The sequence below is a fragment of the Abramis brama genome, assembly GCF_963993115.1.
Source record: "Abramis brama genome assembly, chromosome: 5".
Classification (NCBI taxonomy): domain Eukaryota; kingdom Metazoa; phylum Chordata; class Actinopteri; order Cypriniformes; family Leuciscidae; genus Abramis; species Abramis brama.
This window is the reverse complement of record NC_139967.1, coordinates 40,469,506-40,494,577: the sequence shown is the minus strand read 5'-3', so window position 1 is coordinate 40,494,577 and position 25,072 is coordinate 40,469,506. Positions and strand designations below refer to the sequence as shown.

The 25,072-nt window shown below is 46.0% G+C and overlaps 1 protein-coding gene across 1 annotated transcript in view; it reads left to right on the top strand.

Moving 5' to 3' along the window:
• Positions 1 to 24,248, top strand: part of drd2b (dopamine receptor D2b) — a 160,689-nt gene extending 136,441 nt beyond the window's left edge. The window contains exons 3-8 of the mRNA XM_084113240.1: positions 368 to 477; positions 980 to 1,116; positions 2,516 to 2,715; positions 4,299 to 4,385; positions 22,533 to 22,878; positions 22,981 to 24,248. Coding sequence (XP_083969366.1) covers positions 368 to 477; positions 980 to 1,116; positions 2,516 to 2,715; positions 4,299 to 4,385; positions 22,533 to 22,878; positions 22,981 to 23,177 — 1,077 coding nt within the window. The 3' untranslated portion in view covers positions 23,178 to 24,248. The remainder of the gene's footprint in view (positions 1 to 367; positions 478 to 979; positions 1,117 to 2,515; positions 2,716 to 4,298; positions 4,386 to 22,532; positions 22,879 to 22,980) is intronic.
• Positions 24,249 to 25,072: the final 824 nt, after the last annotated feature.

Genomic DNA, 25,072 nt, shown 5'->3' with positions numbered 1-25,072 from the left:
ATAATATCATGTTATGCTATCCCCTGGCTCACCTGTTATTTGGAAGCCATTATTCTCTTACGAATAAGGTATTCGGATATGGGCACATCCCTAATAATATTTCACAATAGTATTGTTGACTGTATTTTTGAACAAATAAATGCAGCCTTTTTTAACTTTTCATCAGTGTACCATGTAGCATGTGTACCGCTAGGCCTATACTTTTTTTTTTTTTTGTATTTGTATTCAGGTTCTCCCAGTGAATTCTATATTCTTCATTATTAATTTATTTATCTGACAAGTAGTATTGTTGTTGTTGTCCTCAGTAAATAATTTAACTTGTCTTTTCAAAACTTATTGTCTGTATGCGCATGTGTCTGTGTTGCAGGTGGTGGGGGAGTGGCGTTTCAGTAAGATCCATTGTGACATTTTCGTCACATTGGACGTCATGATGTGCACGGCGAGCATTCTTAATCTTTGTGCTATTAGTATTGACAGGTAGGTTCTTCTATCAGTTCAGGAAAAGTATAATTGAGTAATTCATCAAATGATGACCATTTGATAAAAATAACATTATAAACAGCCACTTTTTCAATGTTGGAGCAATTACGCAAAATAAAGTATGTCAGATTACAGTAGTTTGCTGCAAAGATCAGGGAATTCTGCCATGCAAATTACATTGAGTGCTACATTCGGTGCTAAAACAATGCAGACAGCACTATTAAACAACACTTTCAGTGAGCATAATGCATGCTTGGTAAACTCAAGCATTTTGTTAGAGTAGGAAGACCCCTGAAGCTTTGGAAATTATGATGAGGTTTAGGTTTATTACAGTCACAAAAGGAAGAGAGATGATGGCACAATAATGGCAGCTGGTAGCAGAAGCAGCTTGTCAGGTGTGACCAACATTGTTATTTACTCTGTTTCTCTGCTTAAATTCGAAATCACCCTATCCCACCCACCCCCTTTTCATCTCCTTCCCTCTGGGCTTCTTGTGCAGGTACACGGCTGTTGCCATGCCGATGTTGTACAACACACGCTACAGCTCCAAGAGACGTGTCACTGTAATGATCTCGGTGGTTTGGGTGCTTTCGTTCGCTATTTCTTGCCCCCTGCTGTTTGGATTAAATAACACAGGTAAACGACAGGTTTGTATATAATGACCAGTGCCTAATTTGTAAATTAATAATTGCCAAAAACAGCAATGAAATGGCGCTGTGAACTTACAATGTGGAAAATACAATGACGTCACTAAACAGTGACACTTCATAGGTTTCTGCATTTCTGCTTTACTGTGCTCAAAAATATATATGCTGAGGGCCAATAGCAAAACATAACCTCCAAATACATCTGCATAAACATGTGCTCGCTTTGTCTCTCACATGCACATGTGGCAACCGATCTGGGGTGTAACTCGCTGCTTAACTACCATAGTACGATGCATCGTTGAAGAAATCTAGAACCTAGTCACGACTTTTTCCCGAAACCGTATTGTCGCAAAGTGGTTCAACCATGTTGGTTTTTGACGTCACGCATGTGGTGGAGTAATAACTTCTTTTAATGAATCTGTTTGAGATCGAATTAATGCTAGATGTGTTGCTATAAATTACAGACATGGCATCTGAGGACTATTTCTAATTTTTCTCAGTTATTTTGCTTTATTTCCAAATTCAATCATAGGCTCGTTCTTACATAGTAGAGCACGTTCGCACATTTGCACTCTTCAAAAACAGTGCTTTAAATCTCTTGACAAACTAAAAGACGTAAATGACATTTGTTTGTATTCTAAATAAAAGACACAGATTGTACTGAATGTCAGCTTGCTTATTTTGCTCAAGATAAGGATTTATTAAGTCCACATGTCCTGCAAACTAGAAACTATGTTTCTAACCAAAGGTCGAGAGCTATCGTTCCAACCACACAACTTTGCGATGCTGTTTGCGAATGTTCGTTAGAATGATGGTTTTGGGAAACACTGACTCGTTGAACTATGCTGATAATGACGGAACTTGCGGACATAGTTGGCTAACAATGCTTTTGGGAAACGCACCCCAGCATGCTCAGCGCCCAAGTCCCACCCTCAAAAGTTCATAAACAAAGTTGCTAGTTCCTAGGGAAAGTTCCTGCAGGGGAAACGCGGCAAACATTAAAAACTGTTAACATGCTGCTTAATATTTTTGAAGAAACTGTGAAACATTTTTTTCAGGATTCTTTGATTAAAAGATAGCATTCATTTGAAATAAGAATCTTTTGTAAAATTAGAAAGTTGTTTACTGTCACTTTTTAATGCATCCTATGTATGTATACTTACATATACTAGAACAACATTTTGTATTCAGTTTTGAGCTTACTCAACACTGTTGTCATATTGTTATACATTTCCCAGTATGTTTCTGATCTAATTATAATATGGAGCTAATCTGCACTTGTTATGGGACATTTTCCCATACAGGCATTTGCCAATGCCTCACTGATCTAATTAGTTTTGCAACCATAATTAATTGTGTAACCATATTTTACTCACTCTCTCTCTTAGCTACACGGGATGGTGCCGTTTGTGAAATCGCCAACCCCGCTTTTGTTGTCTACTCCTCCATCATGTCATTCTACGTGCCCTTCATCATCACCCTTCTCGTCTACGTGCAGATCTATGTGGTTCTTCGCAAGCGCCGGAAACGGGTCAACACTAAACGGAGCTGCCAGAAGACAGATGTTGATGCTCAGCCCTCTCTCAAGGTGATGTGCACTATGTGCGACAGTAGCCTCAGGGAAAATACCCAGCACTCCCCACAGGACAAGACATGGTGTCAGTGTCATTTTACAAAAGGACTTGGCCTTTTTCTAGAAAATATGGGGAGCATCTGTCAGTGTTAATTAGAATCTCTGGGGTAATAACAGGACCTGCAGGACACTACTGGAGATATAGTAACCCCAAAACCTTTACTCGCTCCTGGAATCAGTATTATGTTACAGTATTCTGTTCAGTTTTAGGTTTAATTTAATGCTTGATTTTGGCTAATGGCAGATATGTATCTTAATAGGGATGCAAATGAAAATGAACAGTTTTATCTTTAGGCTACATATACATAAATCCGGATACATTCGGAAATGGTGTTTTTTATTTCAAAATGCAAATTTCAATTCAAAATCTCTGTCCACACTTGCATTTTCAAGCATTTGCCATACGTTTCTCATCCACACTGAAATGTCAGAAACTTTAAATCATTGTGTATATGCGTAAAACTGACTGAGATGATACAAATTTCTCATTCTATTCTTTCTGGAACAATCATTTTATTAGCTAAATATCCCACCACTTACTGGTACATCCAGGGCACACTCAATTACCATTCTATGTGTGGTCTAAAACACAATTACCATCATATTTTTTGTAGGACAGCAATTTTCTGTAATCTTTCCAGGAATGTAATATGAAAATTGTACAAAGTAACATTTATCTTTACCAACACTGTGAACATGAATAGCACATAGCAGGGACATAACGGTATAAACAGATATCAATTGGTACAATATGGGCCACGACTAAACGTGTCATCATTTTCGAATTCCTCCATTCCCAGACTACAAAGTGAAAATGCGTTTACAAATGTATGTGTCTTCAAAAAGCTCAGTTTTCACAGGACAAAAACGGAAGGCCAAAACGTGGGGAAAATATTGCTTTATCAAATGTGTCCATATAAGTCCAGATAAGATCCAGTCCAGATAGTGGAGATACTGAAATTAATCTGTGTATTTAGTTGAATATGCTGATGTTGAATATGCATTACCCACTGGACGCTGTGAGAGTAAAGCCATTAAAGCAAATTAAACCATCACCATGCCAACAATTAGAAGACATTTTTTCCTGAGCTGTAAAGTTTTTAAACAATTCCCCATGCAATCTGTGTCAGAGCAGATTATGTATATTATAGGCTATACTGGCTTCATTCATATTTTATTTTTATCACAATACTGAATTATTTCAATTATTTCTTTCTTCTGACCTTTGTGCTCTTTCATCATCGATTTCCTGCACCTGCTGTTTTTTTATTGGCCACTTTGGATCAATGGGTTCAAGCCATCTAGTTTTAAAGAGTCCCAATGACTTTTTTGGTACTTACAAATTACTGAAGCAATCACTTTTTCATTCCACTTTTAGCGCAAGAAAGGCTCTTTTGTGCTCTTTTTGTGATATATTTGCATTGTGTGTCATCAAGAGGCACCAAATATACCTGTGAATGATTTTCAAGGCTCCATGCTGTCTTTGAAATTTAATGTCGACCACATGCTGAATTAAATTATTATTACCTCTGCCACAGGAAAAGTGCACTCATCCTGAAGATGTGAAACTGTGCACACTTATCATTAAGACCAACGGGGGTTTACCTGCCAAAAACAAGAAAGCAGTAAGTGTATTTTACTTATAAATCAACTCAAAATGTTATGTAAAATATTTGTAGATTAATGTATGCAGCTGCCTATACATTAACAGAATTACATCCAAGTGCTATTTGGCTCATTATGCAGTTATAAAAAAAATCTACTGAAAAATTAGCTGGTTTTGGAAGTCTAAGTACCACATAGTTTTGGTGGTATTAATTAAAATATTTAGGTTGATTCAGCTATATTACATAATATTTTTTATTTGAATTAAATCAGTTAATTGAGATGTTACCATTTTTAGGTTACCATTTTTTTTTTTCTTTTGACATGTCCTATGCATAGCCTGTGCGTTTATTTTTGAGCTATGTTTAGATGTCTATTACATTTTCACTGATAGCCCAAATTTTGCCTTGTTTTAGCCTAGACGTCAGGGCTGTTTTTGGATGGCTATTAGATGGCTATTAGACATCTTTTAAATGCAAAATTGCTTGCTGAGATCAAGCACCTAGCCAGCAGCTTGCATTTACAAATGTGTGAAAAAATGGGTCGTTCTGAAAAGCTCTGTGAATTCAAGAGTGGTACTGTGATAGGATACCACCTTTGCAATAAGTCAGTTCCCTATCGTTCGGTCACTACGACGTACGTCGTGGTGAACGACGAATAGGAATCTCGCTAGAGAGGCCAATCTACTTCGAGTGAAACTAAACAAGCCAATGTACATTGGCGTGCAATCATTTGCATCAGCTGTGCAGCCTCGCAGCGCGGGTATTTAACGAGCAGCTGGTGAGATTGCACTTCAGCTTTTTGCTTCGGAGCCAAGCACTTCGATGCGTTCTACACAGAGTGACTTTGACAAGCCTTATTTGGACCTCTCCTTCCGGTGCGGGCGGTACAACACGGCAGCGCGAGCAGTCTTCTTTTTCCTCTCTCTTCTTTTCTCTGTCTTTTTTGTTTTTGTTACAAACTGAGCAAACAAAAAAGCTGTTATAACAGCTGGTAAGACCTGCCAGCGAGAGAGAGAGAGACAGCGCACAGACAGGTGCACATTCCTGTCTGTGTTCGCAGTGACTGTTCCCCTGCGTGTTTCAGCACCAGTGAGAGCAGTCCCTAAAAGAGCTTACACAGATAGAGAGCGTCTTTTTCAAAAAGAGAAAAAAATGACTTTCTATCTGTGTGTTTCTGGATGCGGTCGTTACCTGGGCTCACAGGATGGTCACAAACGCTGCCTCGTGTGTCTGGGCATTGAACACGCTGAGGCAGCGCTTGTGGATGAGTCATGTACCCATTGTGGGAAGATGACCATCGCGGAGCTGCGGTCGAGACTCACGTTCCTGCAAAGGGGCGGAGTCCCCGTGCCGCTGCCTCGATCCAATCCTCCTCAGAGGGTTGCTTCGGGCAGTGACATGGGTGACCTGATGATCACGGTGAGCGCGTCTCCTTCGGGGAACCAACCCCCTAGGAGCCCTCACCCCTCTCATGCTCCGCAGCCAGTTGAGCCCCCATTGGAGAAAGCTGGACCATCCTCGCGGTGTGTACCGGTTGTCTCCTTTGGGGCTCCCTGTGAGGATCAGATGTCGATCGCTGCATCGGAGGGTGGGTCAGACTTCTCTGCGGATGACGACTCGGCGCCGTTGCCTCCTTCGGGGGTGTCAATGGTGCCTGAGACGGACCCGGAGATGATGGCCATGCTTTCCCGGGCCGCCAACGGAGTCGGGCTCGTGTGGAATCCTCCACCGTGTCCCGAACCCTCGAGGTTGGACGATTGGTATCTCGGGGTGGCGCGCGCTGGTTCTCAGCAACCCACCCCAGTGCCTTTCTTCCCGGAAGTGCATGAGGAGCTTACGGGGACGTGGACGGCACCTTTTACTGCCAGAAACCGTTCCGGTGGCTCCTCCTCCCTCACCACCCTTGATGGCGGGGCAGCTAAGGGATACACGCGCATCCCGCCAGTGGAACGGGCCGTTGCTATGCAACTGTGCCCTAACTCCACTTGGCGCGGAGAACCGTGTCTCCCTTCACGGGCCTGTAAGTACTCGTCGGATTTAACCGGCAAGGCTTACAAGGCCTGTGGGGAAGCTGCCTCTGCCGTGCACGCCATGGCGTTGCTGCAGGTTCATCAGGCCAAGGCACTGAAGAACCTGCACGAGGGTGGTCATGATCCCCAAGTTCTTCAGGAACTTCGTATCGCGACGGACCTCGCGCTTCGTGCGACGAAGGTGACCGCGCGGTCGGTGGGTCGTGCGATGTCCACCATGGTGGTCCAGGAACGCCATCTCTGGCTGTGTCTGGCGGACATGCGGGAGACCGATAAGCTCCGGTTCCTGAACTCCCCCGTGTCCCAGACCGGCCTCTTCGGCGACGCGGTCGAGAACTTCGCCCAGCAGTTCTCGGCTGTACAAAAGCAGACTGAGGCCATCCGTCACATCCTGCCGCGGCGGCCAGCTGCTGCTCCCACCCCTCCGTCTGCGGCTCCTCAGTCTGCTCGTCGCCGAGGGCGGCCTCCTGCATCTGCCCCTGCTCCCGCGCCGCAGCAGCAGCCTCCATCCAAACGGCGCCGTGGAGCCAGTCGCAGGCGGTCCGCCCCGCCCGTCCAGGACCCCACCAAGAAGGGCGGCAAGGCCAAGGGCAAGCGGCCCTAGGACGGGCGACCCAGAGATGGCAGGGACTGCTCTCCAGGAGACGATGACGGCATCGCTCCATCCCCCGGAAGAGGGCCGGGTGGAAAATCCTTGTTTTCCTTTTCTTTTTGTTCCGCCGCTGGCCTCAAAACCAGCGGTACCCAAAATTTCAATAAAAGAGCAGTTTCTTCCGTCTCTGGGTCCGAAGAGGGCCCGGAGAGCAGTGGGGGGAGAGAATCCTTACCACTCTCATCCACCTCTTCTATCGCCAGCAGGCAGCAGTGTGCAGCTCGAGAACACAACCAAGCCGTCTCCTGCACCTCCCGCCTCGTGGAACCAGGTAAGTGTTGCGCAGCACACTCAGACTCCGCTACGGGCCGCCTCCCAGAGAGAGCCTCCCGAGCCGAGCCCCTGTGTTCCACCTCGCTGCCCCACTCCGGGTATGCCTACGGTCCCTTTGGTCCCGCTTGTACGGTCTCTGCGAGCCTGGCTAGCGCTCCCCAGTCCGTCTCGCTGGCTCATTCGGACCATCAGGCTCGGCTATGCGATTCAGTTCGCCCGGCGTCCCCCCAAGTTTCGGGCCATCCACTCCACTACAGTGAGAGCAGCCGATGCCCATGTCTTGCGCGCGGAGATCGCAGTCCTACTGGCGAAGGACGCGATAGAGCCGGTCCCTCCAGCCGATATGAGGTCAGGGCACTACAGTCCCTACTTCATTGTACCCAAGAAAGGTGGTGGGTTACGACCGATCTTGGACCTGCGAGTTTTGAATCGGAGCCTTCACAGGCTACCGTTCAAAATGCTCACGCAGAAACGCATTTTCGAATGCATCCGTCCCCAAGATTGGTTTGCAGCGATCGACCTGAAGGACGCGTACTTTCATGTCTCGATTCTTCCTCGACACAGGCCGTTTCTGCGCTTTGCGTTCGAGGGTCGAGCATATCAGTACAAGGTCCTACCCTTCGGGCTGGCCCTGTCCCCCCGTGTCTTCACGAAAGTCACGGAGGGGGCCCTTGTTCCCATGAGAGAACAGGGCGTTCGCATTCTCAACTATCTCGACGACTGGCTCATATTAGCACACTCTCGAGATCAGTTATGCGAACACAGGGACCTCGTGCTCAGGCACCTCAGCCAGCTGGGCCTTCAGGTCAACTGGGAGAAGAGCAAACTCGCCCCTGTGCAGAGGATCTCTTATCTCGGTATGGAGTTGGATTCGGTCGCACAGACAGCGCGCCTCACAGAGCAACGCGCTCAGTCGGTGCTGAACTGCTTGAACACGTTCAAGGGCAGGACGGCGGTCCCACTGAAATTCTTTCAGAGGCTCCTGGGGCATATGGCAGCGGCAGCAGCGGTAACTCCGCTCGGCCTGCTCCATATGAGACCGCTTCAGCACTGGCTTCACGGCCGAGTCCCGAGATGGGCGTGGCATCACGGCACTCACCGGGTGGCAATCACACCGGCGTGCCGCCAGACCTTCAGTCCGTGGTCAGGCCCCTCGTTCCTCCGGGCAGGAGTCCCCTTGGAACAGGTGTCCAGGCATGCTGTGGGTTTCACAGATGCCTCTGCCACCGGCTGGGGTGCCACGTACAACGGGCATGCAGTGTCAGGGGTGTGGACGGGCCCCCAACTGCAGTGGCACATCAACTGCCTCGAGTTGCTAGCAGTACGTCTCGCTTTGAGCCGCCTGAAAAGGCCGCTACAGGGCAGAGACGTGCTGGTCCGTACAGACAACACTGTGACCGTTGCGTACATCAACCGTCAAGGTGGTCTACGCTCCCGTCGCATGTCGCAACTCGCCCGCCATCTCCTCCTTTGGAGTCAGAAGCGTCTGAGGTCGCTTCGAGCCATGTATGTCCCCGGTGTGCTCAACCGTGTGGCCGACGAGCTATCACGAGCTGTGCTCCCGGGAGAATGGCGACTCCACCCCCAGGCGGTTCAGCTGATCTGGAGAGAGTTCGGGGAGGCTCAGGTAGACCTGTTTGCCTCCTCAGAGACCTCCCACTGCCAGCTGTTTTACTCCCTGACCGAGGGAACACTCGGCACGGACGCACTGGCTCACAGCTGGCCCCGGGGCCTCTGCAAATATGCATTTCCCCCAGTGAGCCTACTTGCACAGACCCTGTGCAAAGTCAGGAAGGACGAGGAGCAGGTCCTTCTGGTGGCTCCCTATTGGCCCACCCGGACTTGGTTCCCAGAACTCATGCTCCTCGTGACAGTCCCTCCCTGGCCAATTCCTCTGAGGAAGGATCTTCTGACTCAGAGACGGGGCACCCTATGGCACCCGCGTCCAGACCTCTGGAAACTCCATGTCTGGTCCCTGGACGGGACGCGGAGGTTCTAGGTGACTTACCCCCAGAGGTACTTAACACCATCACTTCTGCGCGAGCGCCGTCTACGAGACGTGCGTACGCCTTGAAGTGGAACCTGTTCGTCGAGTGGTGTTCCTCCCGCAGAGAGGACCCCCGAAGATGTTCGATTGGGTCAGTGCTTTCCTTCTTGCAGCAAGGGTTGGAGCGGAGGCTGTCTCCCTCCACCCTTAAAGTACATGCTGCTGCTATTTCAGCCTATCATGACCACATAGATGGCAAAACAGTTGGAAAGCACGACCTGGTCGTCAGGTTCCTTAGGGGGGCGAGACGATTAAATCCTCCTCGTCCCCCCTCCATACCCTCTTGGGACCTTTCCCTGGTGCTCCGAGCACTTCAGGATGCTCCCTTTGAGCCTTTGCAGTCAGCAGACTTAAAGCTTCTCTCCTTGAAGACTTTGCTGCTGATTGCACTGGCCTCGATCAAGAGGGTAGGGGACCTACAAGCATTTTCGGTCGACGAGTCGTGCCTAGAGTTCGGGCCGGGTGACAACCATGTTGTACTGAGACCCCGGCCTGGCTATGTGCCCAAGGTTCCTACCACTCCCTTTAGAGATCAGGTAGTGAACCTGCAAGCGCTGCCCCTGGAGGAGGCAGACCCAGCCCTGGCTTTGCTCTGTCCCGTTCGCGCTCTGCGTATGTACGTGGACAGAACCCAAAGCGTCAGGACCTCAGACCAGCTCTTTGTCTGTTACGGAGGCCAGCAGAAGGGAAAGGCTGTCTCCAAGCAGAGGATGGCCCACTGGATAGTGGATGCCATCGCCTTGGCTTACGAAGCTCAAGGCGTGCCCTGCCCGCTCAGGTTGCATGCACACTCCACGAGAGGCGTTGCATCCTCCTGGGCGCTGGCACGTGGCTCCTCGCTAACAGATATCTGTAGAGCTGCGGGCTGGGCGACACCTAACACGTTCGCTAGATACTATAGCCTACGTGTAGAGCCCGTGTCCTCCCGTGTTCTCACCCTAACGGGTAGAAGCACTGAGAGTACCGGCTCTGTCGGCTTGCTGCACCCTACTGTGCACCCTTATTGCTCCAGAGTCAAAACCTGTCGAGTCCTCCAAACACCCTCGGCCCGGATGTGGCGGAGCGTCCGGTGCCAGGCCTTTATCCGCTGAATCCCTGAGAACCGGATCTAGGCTGGGTCCCATATGTGTGACCCTACAGGGATCCCATATGTGTATATCTTCCACGGCTGCTCCTAACGGAAGCCCGTGTCTTTCCCTTGGGCTAAGTCACCCATTATTCATATGCAGTACAACCCTTGGGTTAGTCCATATGTGTTTCCCACATAACTCTTCTTAAGAATGTGGTTCCCGCAGCGTTCCCCTCCCTCAGTTCGGGCACGCTTTCCCAGTGTTATCCAATATCTCACTGTAGGGGTTATCATGGAACAACAGTGTGGATACTCTTGGGGTAAGCCCTCTCCTATCGTCCTTCCAGGCAAGAAGGTGTAGAGGCTTGCCCAGGGCGCTGGATGGGGTGCAGCAGCTGTGGCACTTTGGTAGGGATTCCTATTCGTCGTTCACCACGACGTACGTCGTAGTGACCGAACGATAGGGAACGTCTCGGTTACATATGGTAACCCTCGTTCCCTGAGGGAGGGAACGGAGACGTACGTCCCGTTGCCACATCTGCCGCTACCCGCCGGGGCGACCAGCTTTTTCAGGCTTGGCTCCTCAGCAAAAAACTGAAGTGCAATCTCACCAGCTGCTCGTTAAATACCCGCGCTGCGAGGCTGCACAGCTGATGCAAATGATTGCACGCCAATGTACATTGGCTTGTTTAGTTTCACTCGAAGTAGATTGGCCTCTCTAGCGAGATTCCTATTCGTCGTTCACCACGACGTACGTCTCCGTTCCCTCCCTCAGGGAACGAGGGTTACCATATGTAACCGAGACGTTCATGACAATTCATCCATGGTAGGTATTCCACGGTCAACTGTAAGTGGTATTATTGGAAAATTGATGCACCTCTTGATGGAAATAAATGTTGTGATGTTATTTCCATCAAGAGGTGCATACATTTTTGGTCATGATATTGCATTGACAATGCAAGAGTCAAGCACTCTGTAAAGTCTTTCCCAGCACATCCCAAAGACTTTAAATTAATTTAAGGTCTGGACTGGAGGTGTCAATTCATGTGTGAAAATGATTATTCATGCTCCCTCCCAACCATTCTTTCACAATTTGAGCCTGATCAATCTTGGCATTGTCATCCTGGAATATGGACATGATGTGTCTTCCTACATGATTGTTTAAGAAATGAACAGCTCACTATATCAATTAGGGTTAGAAGAACTGTTGCCAATCTGTTACATGTGATTTAAAAAAATTGGAACTATTGTGACAGACAACAAACACATGCATACAAATTAGTAAATGAGTGAAACACACACCACAATATAAACAATGTACTTATTTTACACTTGCTAATGATTTATTAGTTTCAGTCTTACAAAAAGTGCAACTTATTTTGCTTTTGTTAGTCTCCTCTGTATTTCATTACATTAAAATGCACTTTATTTCTTCCTCATTTTTTCAGAAACGAGAGTCCAGCTATGTGATTGTGTCTGAGTTTTCGGAAGTATTTCTTAAATTGTACATTAATAAATGTATATTTTAGATGCAGTTGATCTTGTATTGTTATTCAAACACACAGAGACCCTAACAGTACATGGTGATGGACAAATATGAGATGGAAGGAAAAATTATTTTTCAATGCATATGCATTTTGTCACGGAACATACTTGGGAAACAGAGAGATCCATGAACAGTATTTTTAATATCAGGGCAATCCAACTCATAGTCGTCCATGCAAGGGTCAAAATCCATCATAGCAGTCCAAATACAAAAGAAACAACCAACAACAGACCAGAAACGCAGAACAGAAGTGTTGTGACATATAATAACGACTCCGTGACAAACACTAAAACAGACAGGCTTATATACACAGGGAAATGACAATGCCAATGGGGAATAGGCTGAGTGCAATGATTAGTGACAAGGGACAGCTGAGTGCAATGAGGAAACAAGGATCGTTGGGGAATGTAGTTCAGAATGTGACAGACACCGTGGGGAAGGAGGACATCTAGTGGTAACCAGGGAACACAAACCAGACACTGTGACACATTTAAGTTTTTTGAGTGAACGTAAAGTTTCTCGACGGAACGTAAAACTTTTGTGAGTACAGACGTTCAGAAACGTTAACTGCATGAAAAGTAACAATGTAAAATGTATTAAAATAATTTCATGCATCACATTTAAATCTGCAGCATAATGCGAGACCGTCAAACCGCCAAATCATTTCATTGCGTTTTACATCAGGAGCAGTTGTGCAGTACATTGAGATTTGAAGCACGCAGACACAATCGGCAGAGAAATGTTACGGATGGTTTTATTCCATCTGCACGCACTGAAACACAAGCAGTTCTGCACGTTCACGTATTCCACCAACAAACAGAACTGTCCATATTTTAGTGCATGCAAAAGAATAAAACTAATGTTATGCCGGTTTATGCAATTGCTTCCTGCAGCGTTAATGACAGATCATGTCAGGTAAAAGGGAAGCAAAACATTCTGCAGTCTGCTGGCTTTATTTCTTCAGCAGCTTCAAGTTTACGCACTTTCATGTTCTATCCAGTTTTGCGTTTATTTTCATGCACCGCTAACTGTAGGGCTGCCCCTTAATAGTTGAATAATCGTTAGTCCACTAGAAGAGGCTTAGTCGACCAAAATATTTATTAGCGGTTAGTTGAAGAAGGAAAAAAACTTGTGGCGAAGTCACGCAGTCCGTGAGGGACTGATCGCTAATGGTGGATCCTTGTGGTAATTATGGTATGTGCAGGAAAACATCTACCTCAAATAAGGCTTATCATTTGAAACATGTAAGTAGTAGCGACTTACATGGCTTCTGGCTTTAATGTTAACCTATATAAATGTGCGCTATTATTAGGCGTATATTCAAGTGTTTGTGCAGACTGTGGATAGCACGCTTACTGCGCCGGATCCAGGCTGTATCCAGATCTGATGAAGGACCTGCACCTGGACGCGACGACAGCGCAGTCCTGAAATGTCAACTAGGCTCATCCCTGTGAAAACAATCAGGAATCGCTTTCTACCACTTCGGTCTGTGAACTTGAGCACGTCAAAAAATAAACTGAAACTCAGCGTTGTAACAATATTAGCTCAAAGGGGAAATATTAATAATAATCCATAATTACCAATTATCAGTTAATTAGGTCAGTTAATTAGATTAACTTTTAAGGTAAGCTAAATTAATATTACAATCAATTAATCAGTTCCAACAAACTCTTTGATTATTCATTTATTCTAAGAAAAGTGTATCTTTCATGGTCACCGAAAAATTATTATTTCTTAGCATGTACAGCACTTAGAGCATGTAACAAGATCAAGAATATAAAAGGGACTTTGTTGCAAGCAGAGGCTCAGAAATCAAATACACAATTGTGCACAAGTTTTATTAACTAAATCACAAACATAACTAAACTAAACAAACATACATACATTCATACATACATACATGCATAGGTAAAATGGCGAGTGTTATGGAGCCGGAAGCAGGAAATAGAACTATGGAAGAGATCTGTTTAACTATGAAAATAACCATCAGCTTATCACTTTCAGAGCACCTCATTAAATTGATACTTGCATGGTCGGTGCAGTGGATAAAATTCTTGAAGTGGTTGAAAATTGAGTTTGTTGATGGGTCCGTGAGTGTCAAAAGTCACTGTACAAGTTGCAGTCGTTTTCTTCTCTGCTGGGTGGAGAAGATATGATGAACTTGCATGGTGGTTTCGAGCACATGGCTGTTGTGAGTCGAAGCTTGCTGCCCTGGCCTGTTGAGGGCATGCTGGACGGCATCCTGAAGTGCCGAGAAGGCCAAGAGTTGATTGGATTGAAGACAAGGCAGTCGGACTCCCTTTGGGAGTATGAAAGCATGGCAGATGGTGCTCAGGTCTGCTGGGGCCCTTGGGGCCCTTGTGGGGGGGTGTCTGATGACAAAACTAAGAAAGATTCTTGTAATACTCATACAGTATGTTGCACAGCTATCGCCATATCATGTACACGATCATTTCAAAATTCAAAGTACCAATTTATAGAGACCAAACATGGTATAAGTGGGGTTACATTGACCGTTGGTTCTATAATAAAATACATAGTATCAAAGAGATAATAGTATCAACAGATAATAGTATTAAAAGACACAACACAAGACAGTAAATCATTCACAAAATGTTCTGGAATGCATGTTAATTTCATGTTAGTCAGTTCATCGATAAATGAATACAGGAGAGTCTGTTCTAATAGCTATGGGTCTTGCAGCAGAGGTTGCAGCAGAGGCCCTGTCCACATTACTAAGAGCCATAAAACTCCTTATCTGATTGTTGCCGGGGTGACTAAGATCTTCTTGCCCTGTTTGGGGGGATGGGGCCACAGATTCCCAGAGTGAGTTCTAAATATCAGTTGTTAAACTATAACAAATACTTGTGTCTGACTTGTCTCAGTCGTTACAGCGTGAACTTTCCTCACAGACATGAGAAATTCATCTGTTGAAAGCTTGAAATTTTTAAATGAACCGATTCAAATGGAGAACAAATATTCTCAGATTATGTTATGAAACGTGCAAATAGGTGCATGCACTACAGCAGAGATGACGAGTCAGTATAATCAACTTTATCAACTTCATCACTGCAGCCAAAAACACAGAAAACACTAGTTTATCTAGGCAGTCTCCTTGCTGTTTTTTCACGACACATTCATAATCATTACATTTGCCGGTGCACTGTGGCAAGCTTTATGCGTGCGTTTCTAATTAGCCTATGTATAGGCAATTAAAGCTCATTATTATGATTTGGCTCAATAATATACACGTGCGATTAGTCGACTAATCACTTAAATGAACGACTAATAGTTGACTAGAAAGATCTTTGGTCGAGGGCAGCCCTAGCTTACTGTGCCTATTTTAAGGCTTTTCTCTGCGATTCACAGTCTTTAAATCCATATAATTTGTGCTGTCATTGATGGAAAAATCTGTTTGCTTATAGTAGTACTTGTAACAGTATAGAAAGAACTCAAAGTAACCCCAGTTTTGCGTGGTGCATATCTGTGTGGTGATGTAACTCGTAAACCGAGTGCACTTGTGTGGCAGCGACCCGGGTTCAAATCCAGTCTGTAGTGGTTCCTACATTCAATGTACATACTGTTCTCAATGTCTCACTGATGTTCTCCAGATAAGCGAGTTACTGGTATACTGGGCACCCTCAGTATAATGTCAGTAAAAGGTAAATTCTTAAGCTGTGCCATTATAAATATTATTTTATTGTAGCCTATTTGAAGCACATGATAATGATGCCATTAGCACACTTCAAGTTTACTTGAAATGTCATTGCAATGTGTTTTAAAATCACTAAAAGTTTAGTTTAGTTTAGTTAGTTTGGTAAGTTTTGCATGTAATCTACTGCTGACGCGCAAATTAAAGAACACAGACGCAGTCAAATAATTTACATAATGACCAACGCAATCTACCAAAATCAGCGCAAATCTGCGTTGGGTCGCAAATTAGCAGAGCTGGAATTTGCATAGCGTAAGTCCGCCCCACGTCGTGGGTATATAAGGAAGTACGCTGGCAACATGCAGGTATGTTTTCGCTTCGGAGCCAAGAGTTCTCTTCACTCCTGCAAGCCATTCTGAATCATCTTCACTCTACGAGACGAGCAGCTCTTCAGTGTGTTGGAGTGATGGCGCGTTCCAGCGAGATCGCATTGCCTGCTGCTGATCTGTGCAGTGATCTGCCGACTGTGTGTGTTTCTCCCTGGGCGCTTCAGCACTCTGCTGAGCTTTTTCCTCTCTCTAAAAGAGCTGCACGCGGTACGTCTTTTTCAAGACGGCTCGCCCATGTATTTACTGGATGTGGGCGCGTGATTCATCTGCCTAACGGTCACGAGCGCTGTTTCGCGTGTTGGGCTTAATCACGCTCGGCAGCGCTCGTGGATGAGACATGTTTTCATTGTGGGAACATGACCATCGCGATGTTTATAGATCGAGACTCTGATCTCTGTGTGAGAGTCCCCTCTGCCACACCCCAATCTATCTCTTCCTCGAGAGGGGATACTTTGGCTGGTGGCCAGGGTGATCTGAGGGTTATGGTGTGGCATAATTCCGACGAGCTTTCCTCGGGCCACGCCCCCCTCCACATCGCAAACCGTGGGGCTTCCGTATTATTATTATTATTATTATTATTATTATACATTTTATTTATAGGCGCCTTTCTTGACACTCAAGGTCACCTTACATCATCATCAACAACAATAACAATATTTAAAAACAATGAGATACAATACAATTAAAAGAAAATGCAGTTGTGGTCAAAGGGAGTAAGCTATTCTAAACAAATGAGTTTTGAGTTTGGATTTGAAAAGTGTGAGAGAATCAATATTACGGAGGTCCGGTGGAAGCGAATTCCAGTGCTGAGGAGCAGAGAAACTGAAAGCTCTACTCCCCATAGTAACAAGGCGGACACGGGGAACGGTGAAATGAATAGAAGAAGAGGATCTAAGAGTACGAACGTGTGTAGGTATATGGAGGAGATCAAAAAGATACGAAGGGGCTAGATTATGAATGACTTTAAAAGTAAGGAGAAGTATTTTATAGTTGATACGATAAATGATAGGGAGCCAATGGAGCTGTTGTAAAATAGGAGTGATGTGATGAATAGAAGGGGTACAAGTAATGATACAAGCAGCTGAGTTTTGGACCAGTTGAAGTTTATGAAGAGTTTTATGTGGAAGGCCAAACAAAAGAGAATTACAATAATCTAAACGGGAGGTGACTAAGCTGTGAACAAGAATGGCAGTAGAGTGAGGCGTGAGGAAAGGACGCAGACGGTTGATATTACGAAGATGATAGACCGGGTAACATTATTAACATGAGATGTAAAAGAGAGGGTGCTATCGAAGATGACACCCAGACTCTTAACCTGAGGGGAGGGAGAGATAAAGGAACTATCAATGGGAAGAGAAAAATTATGGAGTTTGTTTAATGTTGATTTTGTACCTATAAGAAGCAATTCTGTTTTATTGGCATTTAATTTAAGGAAGTTTGAAGTGAACCAGGATTTTATGTCAAGAAGACAGTTAGTAAGGGAAGATGGTGGGAGTGTGGAATTAGGTTTGGTTGAAAAATAGAGCTGGGTGTCATCTGCGTAGCAATGGAAATTAATCTGATATTTACGGAAGATGTAACCGAGGGGAAGAAGATAAATAATAAACAATAGGGGCCCCAGAACAGAGCCCTGGGGCACACCTGTAATGACAGGGACAGAATGTCAGGGACAGACACGTATGTGCCTGGTTCCTCTCGGGGACCCAGTGTTTTCATTCGGGACTCCAGCAGATGGTGTCATGTCACTCACAGCATCACAAGGCGGGCTTGATTCCTCTGGAAATGAGGATTCAACTGTGTTGCCTCCCTCGGGAGTGTCAACGTTAGTCGAGTCAGATCCAGAGCTGATGGCCATGCTTTCCCGGGCAGCTGAAAGCATCGGTTGGAGTGGCGCCCTCCCCCCGAGCGCTGTAGGCTTACGATTGGTTACTGGGCACGTGTTGCTCTACAGCAGTTTCTGGGAGCCTGGCTAGAGCTTTCCAGACTGTCCCGTTGGGTCGTGAGAACCATCAGGCTCGGCTACGCGATTCAGTTCGCGTGGTCTCCTCCCCGCTTCAGGGGAGTCCGCTTCACTATGGTCAGTGATAATGCCCCTGTCATGAGAGCGGAAGTCGCCACCCTACTGGCGAAGGGTGCGATCGAGACTGTCCCTCCAGCCGAAATGAAGTCCGGCTTCTACAGCCCCTACTTCATTGTACCAAAGAAATCCGGTGGGTTACGGCCAATCCTCGACCTGCGCATCTTGAACCGATCCCTTTACAGGCTGCCATTCAAGATGCTTACGGCCAAACGCATCCTCCAGTGCGTGCGACCGCAGGATTGGTTTGCAGTGATCGACCTGAAGGACGCCTACTTCCATGTCTCCATTTTACCTCGACACAGACCGTTCCTACGGTTTGCTTCCGAGGGGCGGACATACCAGTACGCAGTTCTCCCATTCGGGCTAGCCCTGTCTCCTCGCGTCTTCACGAAAGTCGTCGAGGCAGCCCTTGTTCCCCTCCGGGAACACGGGGTTCGCATCCTGAACTATCTTGACGACTGGCTGATCCTAGCTCACTCTCGAGACCAGGTTTGCGAACACAGGGACCTAGTGCTCCGGCACCTAGCTCGTCTGGGCCTTCGGGTCAACTGGGAGAAGAGCAAACTCTGCCCCGTGCAGAGGATCTCTTTTCTCGGTATGGAGATCGACTCGGTCGCCATGTGCACGCAGCTTACGAGCAAGCGCGCGCAGTCACTGCTGACTTGTCTTCGCCAGTTCGAGGGCAAGAGTGCGGTTCCACTGAAACTATTTCAGAGGCTCCTGGGGCATATGGCATCCGCAGCCACAGTAACGTCGCTCGGATTGCTTCATATGAGACCGCTTCAGCTTTGGCTTCGCGATCGAGTCCCGAGGTGGGCATGGCAACACGGCACGCTCCAAGTCCCAGTGACTCCAGCCTGCCGTCAGACCTTCACCCCGTGGACGAACCTCAGTTTTCTACGGGCCGGAGTGCCCTTAGATCGAGTTTCCCGGCATGTTGTATCAACAGTTGCCTCCACCACGGGCTGGGGTGCCATGTGCAATGGACATGCTGCCGCGGGCTCCTGGACAGGACCCCAATGCCTTAGGCATGTCAATTGCCTCGAGTTGCCTGCTGTACGTCTCGCCCTGCACCGCTTCCGTGCGTTGCTCAAGGGTCAGCACGTACTAGTCCGATCAGACAATACCGCGACAGTAGCGTACATCAACCATCAAGGTGGTCTACGCTCCCGGCGTATGTCACAACTCGCTCGCCACCTCCTCATATGGAGTCAGAAGCATCTGAGGTCGCTTCGAGCCATTTATATCCCGGGAGACCTGAACCTTGCGGCCGACGAGCTGTCTCGACTTCAGCCTCTCGCTGGAGAATGGAGACTCCATCCCCAGACGGTCCAGCTGATTTGGGATCAGTTCGGGACGCACAGGTAGATCTATTTGCCTCCCACGACTCGTCCCACTGCGACCTGTATTATTCCCTGACCGAGGGCACGCTCGGCACGGATGCACTGGCGCACAGCTGGCCGCGGAGCCTACGCAAGTATGCGTTCCCCCAGTGAGCCTTCTTGCGCAGACCTTGCACAAGATCAGGGAGGACGAGGAGCAGGTCATTTTGGTTGCCCCGTATTGGCACAACCGGACCTGGTTCTCAGAACTAGTTCTCCTCGCGACAGCACCTCCCTGGCCAATTCCTCTGAGGAAGGACCTGCTTTCTCAGGGACGGGGCACCCTATGGCACCCTGTGATGGTAGCGGTGGTGGCTACCATCACTTCCGCTAGAGCATCATCCACAAGACATGCCCACGCGTTGAAGTGGAACCTCTTCGTCAACTGGTGTTCTTCTAAACATCAAGAACCCACGAAATGCCCGATCAGTGTCGTGCTTTCCTTCCTGCAAGAAGGGTTGGAGCGAAGGCTGTCTCCCTCCACCCTGAAAGTGTATGTTGCCGCCATTGCCGCACATAATGACGCAGTTGATGGTAAGTCTCTGGGAAAGCACGACCTGATCATCAGGTTCCTGAGGGGGGCGAGGAGACTGAATCCTCCTCGTCCTCCCCTCGTACCCTCTTGGGACCTCTCAGTGGTTTTAACTGCCCTGCAGAGTGCTCCCTTTGAGCCTCTGAAATCAGTGGAGCTTAAGTTCCTGTCAATTAAGACAGCGCTCCTGGTTGCATTGTCCTCCATCAAGAGGGTAGGGGACCTGCAGGCATTTTCGGTTGACGAAGCATGCCTGGAATTCGGGCCGGCTAACTCTCACGTGATCCTGAGACCCCGGCCTGGATATGTGGCCAAGGTTCCCACCACTCCTTTTCGAGACCAGGTGGTGAACCTGCAAGCACTGCCCTTGGAGGAGGCAGACCCAGCCTTGGCACTGCTCTGTCCAGTACGCGCCCTCCGTACTTACGTAGACAGAATGCAGTGTTTCAGGACCTCAGACCAGCTCTTTGTCTGTGATGGTGGGAAGCTGAAGGGAAAGGCTTTCTCCAAGCAAAGGTTGTCTCACTGGATAGTGGACGCCATTGCTTTGGCATACCAGCAGCAAGGTCGACCATGCCCCCTTGGTGTGACGGCCCACTCCACTCAGAGTGTGGCATCCTCTTGGGCTCTAGCGCATGGCGCCTCGCTAACAGACATCTGTAGAGCTGCAGGCTGGGCGACACCTAACACATTAGCGAGATTCTATAATCTCCGAGTGGAGCCAGTTTCTTCTCATGTACTCGCTTCAACTAGCCGGTACTAGATTCTGCTCAGGTGTCTTCGCTTGCTCGCCATTCCTCTCCACGGACGGGATACGTGCAATATTTTCCTCAGGTGAGCCTAATAAGCCCTGAGTCTCCTCCAGCACTGTCGACGTCAATGCCAGAGTTATGCCGCTGGCAGCTTTCGCGCTTGGCTAGGTGCCTCCATGTGCATGGTTCCCCCTCTGGGCGACCCCCCACATGTGTATTTCCACTGTAAGCCTCTCTGAGCATGTGTCTTTCCCTCGGCAAGCCACCTTGCCACCCCTGGGGTTGAAATATTCCACCTGCGGCTGGACACCCCAGTGATACTCCATATGCAGCCCTTTGGGGTCATATGTGTATTCTAAGTCCCCCCCCCCTTCGGGCTGGGCATAATTGCATATTTCCGCTGAGATATGCTTCCCAGTGTACCTTGGTATTCCTGTGTTAAGTAGGACTCCTTCGTCCGTGCTAGTCTCACGACAGGGAGCTCAGACTTACGCAGGGCACTGGAAGACAGCCGAGATGGCGTGATTAGACTGGGGTCCCCATTCGTCGTCATCCGACGTAACTCGGAGTGACACACGAAAGGGAACATCTCGGTTACGTATGTAACCCTTGTTACGTTATGTCTCCCTGCCACTTCCGCTGTACCGCTGGAACGCCGGAGTTCAGTCTCGGCTCCTCAGCGAAGAAACACGTCGTGGGGCGGACTTACACTATGCAAATTCCGCAGACCCATGGCATTTCATTGCCATTGGCTCGTTTTGTATACTCGAAGGTGGGAGGCTTTCTAAGCAAAACCCCATTCGTCGTCATCCGACGTAACGTCTCCGTTCCCTACTCAGGGAACGAGGGTTACATACGTAACCGAGACGTTCTCTGCGGTGTCTCCTCCTAGTAGCAACAATTGCAGCCATGTCAGAAAATGTGTAAAGACATGCTTTTTGGGGGTGTTAAATAATGGCGCAAATACCATTAAATTGACTAGTGCAAACATTAGTAAATCACGTTGTGTTATTCATTTAAATACTCTCCTCCCATAAATTTTGCGTCTGAAAGGGAAACTCCTATAAATCCATATGCAATAAGGTCAGCCACAAAAACAACTCAGTCCGCACCTTTTCAGCCTAATTTTGCACTGCGTCTTTAGTTAATCTTACTTTGTCAGTAATTTTTTTACTTGGAATAATTTCTCTTTAGCACAAACAAGTATATTTAATACAACTTTAGTTGAACTTCAGCACTGCTTTTGGACAACTAAAATGCATTTAGTACAAAATTAGTTGTTCCAATTTAACAGACTTTAAGTATACCAATTTATTGTGTGCCACAAATACATTTAGATATACTAAAGTACATGAATAAATTCTGCTTAAGTATACTATTTCTTCACTAGGGAGGTAAATTGTTCTCTTTCATGAACTGCATGTTTGTTACATTTGGGTTACTGTGAGTCATATATCACATCATATGGATTATACTTGGATTACTGTGAGTCATACATCCATGTTGACAACCTGCCTGTGTTAAATACGCATTGATTTAAATGTGAATAGTTAATGAGAGGCCATAAGGTCACCAATTACCACTGTCAGAAACTGCCAGGTTAGGGCAAATAAGCTTGAATGTCCTTTTTATTTTCACACATAACATCATTTTCAGTTATTTATCTTGTTTACTTTTTTCCTACGTTGGTCTACTAGTACATGACATACTGTACAGATTCAAAGTGTCATTATACATTAATGATAAACATATCTTCAACAGAAACTGATAAAGGAGGTCCTGCACCAGGGTTGTGATGTGGGGGTGGATATTGTGGCCGGCACCAGCCCTCTAGAGAAAAAGAAACAGGCATCCACTCTGGTCGTTGACCTATTGGCCAACCCAAGCCCCATCCATGGCTCTCCCTCCCACGATGAATGTCAGTCAAATGGAGATGAGAAAAATGGCCATGCCAAGGAGGTCCAGACCCCTAAAGAAGCCAAACCTGTTGAAACTCAGGCACTGCCCAATGGCAAAACGCGAACTACAGTGACCAAAACCATGAGCAAGAGGAAGATTTCTCAGCATAAAGAGAAGAAGGCTACTCAGATGCTGGCCATTGTTCTAGGTGAGATCACAATGCTGTCATTTTATAGAAGTATTGCTTAGCCATAAGTCCTAGATTGAGGTCTTGTCCTCAGAATACCACAGCTTATTTTCTCTGTTGCAGGTGTCTTCATTATTTGCTGGCTGCCCTTTTTTATTACTCACATTTTGAAAACTCACTGCACCAGCTGCGTGGTGCCACTGGAAATGTACAATGCGTTCACTTGGCTGGGATATGTGAACAGCGCCGTCAACCCCATCATATATACCACTTTCAATGTGGAGTTCAGAAAGGCTTTCATAAAGATATTGCACTGCTGAGGACATTATTCATTGCACACGAAGATGAGGAGAGATGTAAGATTTCACAGGAGGTTAGTGCCATCTTTCACTGCCATGTGAAATGACGGATTTACAAAGCCACGCTTTTAAGGCAGAATGGAAAAACTCATTACAGAAAATGGAGGTTCAAATGAATGTAAAAGTAGAGTTTTATTTGTGTCTCCATTATTTATGGCAGTAGACTGAATGTGCAAGCACGTTTATTCTCTTTGGAGTTGGAGTGTGAATGTGATTAAATATTGAGAAAAAAATGTAAGCGAATTTGAGATCGGAAATTGGATCTTGCCACACAGACTTTTATGCAAGCAGGGACCTGAATGTCAAAATCACCATATTATATCAATTTAGAGGAGAGCAACTGGTTACAAAATGCTAATAGCTCTGTATATTCAAGTATTTATTTAGTCAATAATATTTATTTGTTTTGAGAAATTGTTAATAAAGGGATAGCTATTGTAAAGTATAAATAAGGTGGAAATACCAACAGCGGTTTTATAAAGCCAGAACACAAAGATATTATACAAAGGTGCTCTATGTAATGTTTTGTTTATGTTGCACTGGTCATCTTGGACGTATACTGACACCTACGGGCCTGGAGCATAGAATTATACAATTTAAGCTAAAGGCTTCAGAAATGTGCTGTTCGCAGTCAGATGTAATTAATTTATTTCTTGAAGAAAGTGTCTGATAACAGCCAAGATAAAGTAGTATCTATAGTAGTATGCCCAACATGTCCATGAGGTAACCCACACTATGTAAAATAAAACAGCTTTTAGCAGAGCATCAATACTTTTTCAATAATTACTTCATGTGTAAAATTTTAAGAAATTATAACCTTTTTTTATTATTATTACTGAGTGTACCTTTAAGCAAACATAAATGAATGCCTTTGACTTACCGACTATGAAGGACAATGTAAATAAGAATTAAATTGTTTTATTGAAGCCCATGACAAAAATCATGCATGTTACATTGGTACTTCACATTAAATTGCAGCCAATGTATGTCCCTTGTATTTTTTGTGTACATCACAAGTACACAAAAAATGTATCTGAGCTATATGAAGTTGTGTCTGTTTTTTTCTGTCTGATACTAGTATGTTCACTGAAATAGGTGTTTGATTTGACATGTGACCATTTTTATTTATATATTTTTGTGGTTGGGAAAAAAATTAAGCACAAATCATTTACGAAAAAAGGACATCTCCAATGATAAAAGCTTTATTCCATTTTAAAAATGGCCAGAAAATATCCCCTGCTGGATCTACACATTATCTAAAATGTTAATGTTTTGAGGGAGCCTTCATGAAAGTACGTCTCAGGTTACGCATGTAACCATGATTTCCTGAGAAGGGGAACGAGACACTGCGTCCTCTAGAGGGCACTATGGGAAATGCTTCCAGCATGACTGGTGTCTGGCCAGAGACAACCTATAAAGTTATTACTGGTGTGACCATGAGTATAAAACCTGAGGAACACGGCAGATGGGAGTTTTACTTACTCAAACGTGTTCTGAGGGCAGAAAGGAAAATGATTGGTTTACAGCTTCAACCAATGAAACTGAAGCCAGGGCGGGGTTTAGACGTTTGAACTTGAGGTGCGGGGGGATTGAGGAATAATCGGAAAACAAGACAGATGTTCGTGGGAGAACGCATTTATTGCAAGGTAAGTGAATTTACTACTATATTTTGTTACAATTCAACATCCTCTAACGTTTACTAAGATAATAAGCGAACATTTAAAAATGCACAGAACTAATAATCATCGTCTAAATATCGTATTGTATGCATTTAGATTTGACTGTTTCATCAGTCGACCAAAACAAAGCTGCTTATGGGGTAACTGGTGTAAAACATGCTTTTCCAATGCTACCTC